This window comes from Eublepharis macularius, chromosome 16 (assembly GCF_028583425.1).
Source record: "Eublepharis macularius isolate TG4126 chromosome 16, MPM_Emac_v1.0, whole genome shotgun sequence".
NCBI lineage: Eukaryota > Metazoa > Chordata > Lepidosauria > Squamata > Eublepharidae > Eublepharis > Eublepharis macularius.
In genome coordinates this window covers 28,863,949-28,874,848 of record NC_072805.1, presented here as the reverse complement: position 1 = coordinate 28,874,848, position 10,900 = coordinate 28,863,949, and the positions used below count along the sequence as shown (strand labels likewise).

The 10,900-nt window shown below is 50.3% G+C and overlaps 1 protein-coding gene across 1 annotated transcript; it reads right to left on the bottom strand.

Moving 5' to 3' along the window:
• Positions 1-5,428: 5,428 nt before the first annotated feature.
• LOC129343874 (uncharacterized) lies at positions 5,429-10,673 on the bottom strand. Its single transcript, XM_055000257.1, has 3 exons — positions 10,351-10,673; positions 6,336-6,767; positions 5,429-5,547 (listed from the first exon to the last, which is right to left on the bottom strand). Exons 1-3 carry the CDS (start codon positions 10,466-10,468, stop codon positions 5,429-5,431), a joined length of 669 nt encoding a protein of 222 aa, XP_054856232.1. The 5' UTR covers positions 10,469-10,673.
• Between the last annotated feature and the right edge of the window lie 227 nt (positions 10,674-10,900).

Sequence of the window (10,900 nt, the reverse complement as noted above, 5' to 3'; positions counted from 1 at the left end):
CGAATGACAATTGAACAGCAAGTGGATTGAGTGGAGCGCAAGTGAACAGAGAGAAATACACTTGCCGTTCAAGTGTCATTTGTCACTTGTAGCTTCGCCCTTTGTCACTTCCATTTTATACTGGAAGTGACATGATGTGTAGCTGGCATCACAGCCCCTTCCCGTAACCCGCCCCCCCACAGCCTTCCTGCTGGTTGCCTGGCAACCCTATCTACACCCCACTTAATTTCCAGAAGTCCTGTTTTCAAAAAATAGGTACTTCAGCTGCGTGTGGTTTGGGATGCCTTGGCGCCAAGCTACAAGTGACGAATGACACTTGAACGGCAAGTGGATTGAGTGGAGGGCAAGTGAACAGGAAGAAATACACTTGCCGTTCAAGTGTCATTTGTCACTTGTAGCTTGGCCCACGGTTTCTGCAGTCCTGAACTATACCACTCCCTCAGAAAGAGAACGAGTCTGACATTCGTTCATGGAATTTTAAAAACCTGCAAGATTAACCACCACCAACTGCCTGGTATGGCAGATGCCTACAAAACCAGGGCATCAATCAATATTTAGCAAAATAATTTAGAAAACAATAGATAAATTGTTGTACTTGGAGATTACCTTTGTTGCCCGTCTCTCCTTATAAAATTAGTTTTGCTGAAGGACTATCATATAGTACATGCCTTGGGGAAATAAAAGAGTGCATTTTTTTATTGTCTCCAAATCTATTTTATGCTCTGCTGGAATCAGCACTAAATTTGAAGCTGAAACCTCAGACACTGGTCTTGAGAGAAATATTCAAATAAAACTTGGGAAATTATTTACAGAGAGGGCCTTTTGCTTAAATATAAAGTGAGTATGTGGGTCACCCAGGTTCCTGTTTTACATCACACGCTTTTAAACTCTGTTTGTAAAAAATAAATTTTAAAAAATTAGATGTTCTGGTCCCTATCTTAACCCTTGCCAAAGTATCAAGAGTCAGAAATAAGGAAAGCTGCAAACAGACTAAAACAGGGGGAAAGTCAAACTTCTAACTGTAGGAGATGGCTTCTAGTGCTTATGACTTTTTCAAAAGGGTCAGTCAAAGTCATGAACCGTAGCTCAGTAAATACATTATTAACCTTGGTTGCTAAAAGGAATATCTATGTGCAGAGACTGTGTACCTAAGAACAGCAGGTTCTAAAGTCAAATGAGACCCAGAAGCACGAGCTGCTGTTCAAAAGAGAATGTTGGAAAACCTGTACCATGTGCCAGTGAAATAATTGTTATAGGTAATCCAGAACATTAGCTAAAATAGAATGGGATGGGACCATGGCTCAACTGTGGGACACAAGCTTTGCATTCAGATCTCTGCCTGAAAAGTCTTATTCCAGTATCAGCTGCCATCAGCCAAGCCAACAGAAGGAGAGGAGAGGGCTAGCCACCTCCATACCAATGTTTATAATTTTCTAAATAAGAACAGTGTCCATCTAGGAAACATTATATAGATGCATAAACCTTCTGGCTAAATTTCTCAAAGGATATAAGGAGCTTCTCTTAAAATTATCAGAGGCTTTTCAGCAAAGCCGACTCTTGAAATCAGTTTTTAATTTCATTTAAGAAAAATCTGGTGGCTCATGAAAGATGTGTGGAACATTGCCAATAATTTTCTCTCATCTTATATTTTAAAAAGTTTTTTTAAAAAAAGAATGCTTCCCTTGAAATTCTTGCAGATGTTACAATTGATCCCCAAAATTCCTTTTTCAATTTCAATGAAGGGAAATTTGATAATTTTAAAATTTTAAAAAATTAATCAAGCCGATGTCACTGGAGAAGTGTAACTGTTTCTTTTAGAAACAGCTGTTGTTTCTGTTAGAACAATCTTAGTTTAATTGTATACTTCTGTTTTTTTTAAAACTTAACTGTATAAGGAGGACACAAAATAACATGAGGTGTCAGTATGAAAGTGAAAAGGTTTATTAATGGTTGGTCTACATCAATTAAAGACCACTAAATCAGAGTGAGTTGCTGCTGCTAAGCATCCTGCCATGTAGGGTTGCCAACTCTGGCCTGGAAAGTTTCTGGAGATTTGGGTGCAGGGGTTGTGGAGGGGGTAGATTTGGGGAGGGATTTCACCTAGAATCTATAGTAAACTGTACAGTTCACCCTCTGAAGCTGCCATTTCCTAGCGGGGAACTGATCTCTGTAGTCTGTAGATCAGTTGTAATTAGAGATGAGCATGAACTGAAATACAAACCAAAGTTCATCATGAACCGGGCCAGTTGGTGGTTTGTGAACTGGCCGTTCATCAGAGCCCATTTCTGACGAACTGCCACGAACTTTAGGTCAGTTCGTTTGGTTCATTTTTCGGTTCGTCACTGCAGACAGCCTGCTGCTGATCAGTTTTCTAGGCAATGGGGAGGGGGGGAATGGGCTTTCTGCAGCCCTGGAAGTGACCTTCTGCTGTCCCAGAAGTGACATTTTCACAAACCAAATGAACTGGTTCATGAATCGGGGCAAGTTTGTGAAAGTTTGTGGTTCATGGTTTGTGAAATGTGACAAACCACAAACTGCACAGTTCGGTATTTTCCCAGTTCGTGCCCATTTCTAATTGTATAGGAGAAATCTAGGCCTCTATGGCTGCCAGCATTTGAGGCAAGCCCGCTGTAATGTTTTGCATATAATGTATTTGATTTGGACTTCATTTCTGTTTGCTAATGTGGGGATTTTAATAATTGTTACTGTGAGTTTAAATGAGAAAAGAAGATCAGGGGCTGGATGGATGAATGGAGTGCCCTGTAATTGGCCAGTAGTTGTACCAAAGGGGTAGAATGAACTGCAATTTTTAGTCAGAGAGCTGAGGTTGTCAGTCAGTCTTTGTGTGTCTCAAAGAAAAGATTCTGCCTAAATTAGGGAAACTGTGTGAAAGCCTGAGAGCCTAATTCTGCCTAAGTCACACAAATTGTGTGTGCACGTAGGTCAATTTGAGAGATTAATCTATCTAAGTCAGGCAAGCTGTGTGGAAAGGCCTGAGTGAATCTTTGAAAAGAGAGTTTATTCTGTTAATGAAGATTTGTGTAGAAAAGAGGGTTGCCCGGTCCCCTTACCCTCCTGGCACTCACTTATTGAGAGCACGTGCTCCCAGCAGGCATGATGATGGCACTTTCAGAAGTCACGCCATCGTGCCTGGTGGTGGGCATGCTCCCACTCTTCACAGGGGCCAATTTGGGCCCCTGTGAGTTGTAAGAGCATGCCTGCCAATGGGCGCAATTACATCACTTAAGCAAGTGATGTCGTGGTGGCCAGCAGAAGCACGGCTGGCAGCCACAACCAGGAGACTTTTTGCCCCTCTGGTCCATTCTCTAGGCCTCCCCCCCCCACTGGCCAAGTGAGTGGTGGCAAGGGTCAGAGGCTAGGAGAGGGGGATCCCCTTCCCCCACAGGGGACCTGGCAGCAATAGTGGAAAATTAGTCAGTGTGACTGAGTCTGAAAATAGGCCTTTAAGAAGATATAATTATTTTTGAAACCACCAAGCTTACCAACTATTCTGAAACCAATACACTTATCAAAATTCTGTAACCATCAAGCAGAATAAATAAAGTTCTATTTTGTTTCAGAAAAAAAGACCCTTTTTTACCTCACAACCACCCTCTGCTGACTATTCTGTCAAACTACCATCTATAGCAACTCTTCCTATATTACCAGTTAAACCTAGGAGTTCACATGGTATGTGATGATGACACCCATTATGCCCCCTCTACCCATCACCCGCTGGGTGGAAGCCATGGGCTGGCAACCTTACTGTGAAGTAAGGGGAGTCCCTTTTCCAACTGAGGATCAAGCTACAAGTGACGAATGACAATTGGATGGCAAATGTATTTCTCCCTGTTCACTTGTGCTCTACTCAATCCACTTGCCGTTCAAGAGTGGAACTACAAGTGACAAAAGGCACAGATTGGACACTTGTCAGCTTCCCTCAGGTTTTGATGGGAAATGTAGGCATCCTGGTCTTGCAGCTTCGCTCTCCGACTGCTGTCCAATGGACTTTTCAACTGTCACTTGTCCAACATTCCGCCAAGCTGCCTACATTTCCCATCCAAACTTGAGGGAAGCTGACAAGCGTCCAACCTGTGCCTTTTGTCACTTGTAGTTCCGCTCCAAGTGTCATTAGTCACTTGTAGCTTGGCCCTCAGTTTGAAGGAAATCCCCCAAATTTCTTCTTGGTCCCTCAAAAACCATGACTCGGGTAACCACCTAATCTCACTTGATCCACGGAGGGTAGTTTCAGATAGGTAGGTAGCTGTGTTTGTCGGTAGCAGTAGAGCAAAATTCCAGACCAGCAAAATTTTCTAAAGGAAGCAGGTAGGCGAATTTGCTGAGAAAGCCCGCTGCAGAGAGCAAGCTTCTCCAGTAACCATCTGAATGGCTGTTCCACATGAAATAATAAATGGCTCACCAACAGTCAATAGTACTCTTGAGCCATATTTAAAATTGGGACTGCCAGAAAGCAGCGCCCCAACCATCTTGGCTGGGAAATAAATTTTAATGATTTTATTGCTGTTTAGCTTTATTCTGCAGTTTTAGACATCATTATAATTATTTTAGTTTTACATGTTAGAGCAGGCAGTGCTGTTCTCTTTTATTGCTGCTGAAATATGCTTTAGAATTATCTATCAAAAGATGAGTATATAAATATTAGTATATACAGATCAGCAACCTTTTATTGGCATTCAATAAAACAATTTACAACGAGCAGGGCAGGAACCAAAAGAACTGCAAAATCAGTCGACAGAATTTACCTTATACTCCCTAATACTAATATTTATATACTAAAGATTAGTATATAAATATTTCAAAGTGGCAGGCATAATCTACATCCAAACTTCATTGGACAATGAGCTAGTTGACCTAGAGCACTCATTCGTATGTGGATTATTCTGTCCACACACAGGAAAATCCATTTGCCCCCATATTCGGAAAGAAGAGACGGACACAAGGCTTGGGTGAAACAGGGCCATTTATTGACCAAACAAATCTAATTTAAACTAGGAACTAGTAACGGCAAGGGTGTAACTAGCGGTACAGTTCGAGCGAGAAGGTCACACTGACCAGCTCCTGATACTGCATGGGCGAGCAACCCCCTGCCCTAGGCGCGAGCCCTGCAATGCATGGCTGTAACCCAGCCGGCCAGGCGAATGGTTCCCCCCTTCAAAGCGCCATACACCCCAGCCGTAAAGCCCGAGGGAAGGCCTTTTCCAGGGGGTCCCAGGGCAGTCTGCCCTCTCAGCTGGCAGCCGTAAAGCCCGCCAGCCGATCCGAGACAGACCCCCATTCCCCACCAATGGGGATGTGCCACCGGGTGCTCACCAGCCCGCTCTGCCTACCCCGGCTAACCTGCCAACGCAACCTAAACAACAACCAACCTCCCACAACTTGGCAGTACAAGGTAGGCGAAAAACACCCCTCACCAACAGCCAATCCGGTGAGAGGCGAAAAAATTCCTACCTGGCCCTAAACCAGCGACCGGACTCACCTGTACTGCCAAACCCAGGGGTGTGGAGGGCGGGACGAGCTTGCCAAGCACTGCACGGAGGGAAAAGGCGGGGTGTGCCTATAACGGCTGCAAGCCCCACCCCAGCCAAGCACCCGGATGCCCGGGAAAGCCGTTGCCTCTCCCTCCGTGCATGCGAGCAAATGGAGGCACCCGGGTAAGCGCGCAGGCGCGCTCCGGGAGTGCCTTTTTGCCCCCATATTCGGAAAGAAGAGACGGACACAAGGCTTGGGTGAAACAGGGCCATTTATTGACCAAACAAATCTAATTTAAACTAGGAACTAGTAACGGCAAGGGTGTAACTAGCGGTACAGTTCGAGCGAGAAGGTCACACTGACCAGCTCCTGATACTGCATGGGCGAGCAACCCCCTGCCCTAGGCGCGAGCCCTGCAATGCATGGCTGTAACCCAGCCGGCCAGGCGAATGGTTCCCCCCTTCAAAGCGCCATACACCCCAGCCGTAAAGCCCGAGGGAAGGCCTTTTCCAGGGGGTCCCAGGGCAGTCTGCCCTCTCAGCTGGCAGCCGTAAAGCCCGCCAGCCGATCCGAGACAGACCCCCATTCCCCACCAATGGGGATGTGCCACCGGGTGCTCACCAGCCCGCTCTGCCTACCCCGGCTAACCTGCCACCGTTAGGGCCAAGCCTCTGCTTAGGCCCTAACGCCCCACATCTCCTGCAGGGCTAACCACAACCCTTGCCGCAAGTCATTCAAAAAGATCTCATTGCCCTTAAAGGACAGATGGACACCATCTCCCCGGTAAAGGTCAGCATAAGTGTCCCTAATCTGGGGATGGGGCAAATAGACCCCCAGCCCTGCACCCAAAGCCTTAAACATAGCCTTATTGGCTTTCCGCCTAGCCCATTCGACCCCTTCGTGATCCAAAGCCTCCCTCCACACACGACGTGGGAGGATGGCAGACCACATTATCAGGACCCCGGGCCAACGCTGCCCAATAAACTTTAAATCGGCCTGTGCCTGCAGCGTAAGGGCCTTACCTTTGACCCAACCTAAATCATTCCCACCTAAATGTATCACTAAGAAATGCGGGGGAGGTGCACACCGTCCCCCAAACAAGAGAGGCAACAGGCCCGGCCACCGCAGGCCCCGACGGCCCTGCCACTCAATTTGCGCCCATCGACTGAGGCCAAGCTGGGACCCCAAATGCGTCCTCTTAGCCTGATGGGCGGCCCAGAAGATCATGCTGTGCCCGCAGATGAGGATCCGACACCTCCCACAGCGAACCACAGCACCTGAAGAAGAAAAAACACAATCAGCCACAAATCATAACGGGGCCGGCAGAGGACGGACATACCCCCGGTACGCTGCCGACCGCCACCGCCCAACTCTGCGAATGGCTGCTTCTGGGTAGCCCATCGCAGCAGCTGTAGAGGCCGCCCCTATCCGAAACGAATGGGTACAGAACTTGAAACCCACAAGACCAAGCTTACCCAAGGCCTTTTCGGTAACCGCCCAGAATTGGTACCGAGTCAATGGGGACGCATCCAGATGGCGAAATAAGAGACCATCGTCAGACCCGCGCTTCTCCAGATACAAGCGCAACCCTCGTACCGGGCATAACTCGGCGTCAACACAGGATCCAAGCCAAACCACAGACCCCTTGCAATGCTGGTCGGTTTTGGACCTTCTGAGCCGAAGTGAAACTGCATCCCCTGCAAACTGCACATCTCCCACCAACAGCGCACGCTGTGATGAGTCCGTACGGGACTTGGCCACCAACTCCCCAATTCTGAGGGCCCCAAAGAAGGCCGTGAGCGCAGCAGCATGGAAAAGCGCCGCTTCATAGTCAGAAGAGCATACCGACTGCCAGGTGTCACCTAACCCCTTAAGGATGGATGGAGAAATAGGCTGCCTGGCGTCAGGCCGGGAACCTACCTCCCGAGACCAACCCTCCAGCATCTTGCGCAACCTAAAGTCCCCTGTCACCTCCTGAAATCCCCGCGCCTTGCTATCAAAGGCCAGGGCAGCCAGAAGCCCTCTAATGGACTTCACAGAAAGGCCGCTTAACTTCCTATTGATACAAAACTGCATAAGATGCTCAGCTGGAATGGGCCAAATCTGCTCCAAGCCAGCCTCCAGTCGGAAACCCCCAAACTGCCGCACAGCGCGATCATACGACCTTCTTGTGCTAGGGGCGATGGCTAAATGGATGGCTCTGTGCACTTCGTCCCTCCAAGACTCCACAGCTCCAGAGGCATCAGGGATGGCATGGGATCGGCCTCGGGGGCAAGCTGACGAAACCGCTCCATCTGCTGGCGAGACAGAGCGTCCGCCACGCCATTATCAATACCGGGAACATGTCGTGCCCTAAACAGGATGTTGAGCTGAAGGCAACGGAGCGTGAATGGCCTGACCAGTCGCATGACCCTAGGCGACCTGGCCGAGAGGGAATTGATAACATGAACCACAGCCATGTTATCACACCAAAAGTGGACAACACGGTTTGCCAGTTCATCCCCCCACAACCAGAGTGCCACCAAGATTGGAAAAAATTCCAAAAACGTTAAATCCTTGGTGATGCCCTGATTGTGCCAAGCTGCCGGCCAGGATTCAGCGCACCAGTGACCTCGGAAAAAGACACCGAAGCCTGTAGCCCCAGCGGCATCCGATGCCACCCGTAATTCTGCCTCTAACAACAGCTCTTCCCGCCACATCAGAACGCCATTAAAGGACGAGAGAAAGTCCTCCCAAACCTTAAGGTCTTCCCTGACCCCCAGCGACAGCCGAACCCTATGGTGGGGCAGACGTAGCCCCGACATGGCGTCACACAGGCGCCTCAGAAAGGCCCGTCCTGGCGCCACCCGCCTTACATGCGAAGTTTAGGTGACCTACAACCTGTTGCAGCTCGCGGAGGGAAGCCTTCCGTTTGCCCAGAAGCGCTGCAAGGCGCATCCGCAAATCAGCCACCTTAACAAATGGCAGACGCAAAGTCTGCGAGACAGTATCAATCTCGATCCCCAGGTACGTAAGGACCTGGGCTGGACCCTCCGTCTTTTCATGGGCCAGGGGGACTCCAAGCTCATCCGCCAAGGCCATGAAGCCCGCCAGCAACCGGGCGCATTGGCCCGTTCCCTGGGGGCCACAAAAAATAAAATCATCAAGGTAGTGGGCGGAGTCATGGCATTGCTGCCTCTGACCCAAGGCCCATTCCAAGAATGAGCTAAATTTCTCGAAGGCCGCGCAGGAAACAGAACACCCCATAGGGAGCGCCCTATCCATATAAAATTGGCCATCGAAAGAAAAACCTAACAGCTCGAAGTCCCCCGGGTGAACAGGAAGAAGGCGAAATGCAGACTTAATGTCACATTTAGCCATCTCCGCACCCAGCCCATTGCGCTTCACCATCCTAACAGCCTCGTCAAAAGACGTGTACCGAACAGTACACAGATGCTCTGGAATGGCATCGTTAACGGAGTCCCCCCTGGGAAAGGACAGGTGATGTATCAATCGATACTCACCAGGTGCCTTCTTAGGCACAACCCCAAGAGGGGACACCCTCAAGTTAGGTACCGGGGGAGCTGCAAAGGGGCCTAAAACCCGCCCGTCAGCACATTCCTTGGAAATTTTAAGTCGAACAACCTCCTCCAAGCCGTTCACTGAACGCAAATTTGACGACATGAAGGGGGCCCGAGGGCCCTGGAAGGGAATACGAAAACCGTGCGTAAAACCATCTAACAGGTACTGGGCGGAGGCACGGTCGGGGTAACCCCGCAAGACCCTAGCCAGTGCCTTCAGATTTATGGGGGAAGGACCCCTTGTCAACAGCTGGCTGACTTGTCCCGCCCCCAGGGCGCTTACCTCCGCCCCGAGGCTTGGGGCGAGGGCAGGCAGAAAAGGGGTGGGAACCCCTGCACCTTGGGCACTCGTGCTTAAACCCACACCCCTTCCTGGAACACACACCCTGATATGCAAAGTCCCAACAAAGCAGTCGGGGCTGAACCGACTGCCCCGCTGAGGCGCGGGTACCAGAAGGGGTGCTAAGCTTGTGCAACAAATGCCCGCTATCAGCCCTATCGCCCAGATTGGGCTTGGCTGGAGCCATCAACTGCAACCATAGCTGCTGATGGATCCGGTCCCAAGGTAAAGTGGGGTCGGCAGCCGCGCGCATCCGGAACTCTTCGTCGTACTGCATCCAAGCAGCACCGACGAAGTCCGTATATCCCCTGTAAACAATATCAATATATTGAAACAAGGGAGCCGCCCGCTGGGGTTGAGCCCGTGCAATAACCCCAGCATAAATCAGCATGCCGGGCAGCCAATTGGACCAGGTACGATCCACCTTGCGCCTTTTAAGTCTCTCCTTGTCGCGATCGTCCATGTCCTCCTTATCCTTCTTTTCCAGCTCCCGGAAAAGAAGGGTAAAGACATCGACAAACTCGCCCCGGAGTATCTTGTCCCTGGTGGCTGGGGTCAGATGATCTCCCAATGGGAGCGCTGCATCCCCAAACGGGGTAGCCCTGTAGGGCAAAACCCCCAACGGAGTAGGTTGATAGTAAGGGGGGACTTGATAAGGCGGCCAGAGGCCTTGGGATTGCGCAAAGGGTTGCACACCAAAACCAGCACTAGCCGAGGCTGAAGACGTGCCCGGAGTAGAGGCAGAGGGCACAAATCCCTGCTGAACTGGGGGAACCTGCTGACCCCAAGACTGCCATTGCCCCCCGCCAACCGACTGCGGCTGGAAAGAGTGCCCAGGCCAAACAGCCGACCCGGCAATAGGGGCGTGCGCAAACTGTGATCCCCAATTAGCCGGGTTGGCAGCTGGGACAACTGGCCCCCAGGGCCAAGAATGTGGTGTAAGTGGTGCAGGATACCTACCCTCCTGCTCGGGCTGATCCACTGCAACCGCGATCTGAGGAATCTCTGCCACTTCAGCAACCTCTTCCTCCACTTGGGCAGCACTCCCAGCAGCCTCCAAGTCATCCTGCCGATCCATTCCGCCACCAGCGCCGGCACCTGTTGGACCTTCCAAAGCAGAGAGACGGGTGAGGACCTCCCGCTGAAAAGTGGCCTGTGAAACTCTCTTCGAAGCCCTGCCAGCCCTACTCCCAACCGCATGCCTGGAAGAGCCACCTCTGGCGGATTCCAGAGCGGCCAATTTTGCCAAAATCTCCTGCCTAGCCGACTCTACATCTTCCTCATCCGAGGAAGACACCGGCAATGGTCGCTTGGCAATAGGGCGCCTGGCGGGCTGCTTGCCCTTGCTATTACCCACTCCCTTTTTAGGAGGCATGGTCCAGGAGTGGCCAAGGACCCAAACCAAATCAATTGCCCCTAGGTCCCCAAATGGGCTGCTGCCGCCCAATGAACCCAAGTCAAAGCCACCGGAACCAGGAAATGCCCTGAAGCCTAAACCCTGCCTGGAACC

Bases quoted from the DNA above. Each gene is read 5' to 3' on its own strand.
- LOC129343874 (XM_055000257.1), bottom strand. From the start codon at position 10,468: ATGGATCGGCAGGATGACTTGGAGGCTGCTGGGAGTGCTGCCCAAGTG. The intron at 6,768-10,350 runs GTAGGTATCCTG...TTTCTTCTTCAG, and splicing joins GGATCAGCCCGAGCAGGAGG to GTGCTGTGGTTCGCTGTGGG. The intron at 5,548-6,335 runs GTGCAGGGCTGG...CCCTCCGTGCAG, and splicing joins GGCTATGTTTAAGGCTTTGG to TGCTTGGCAAGCTCGTCCCG.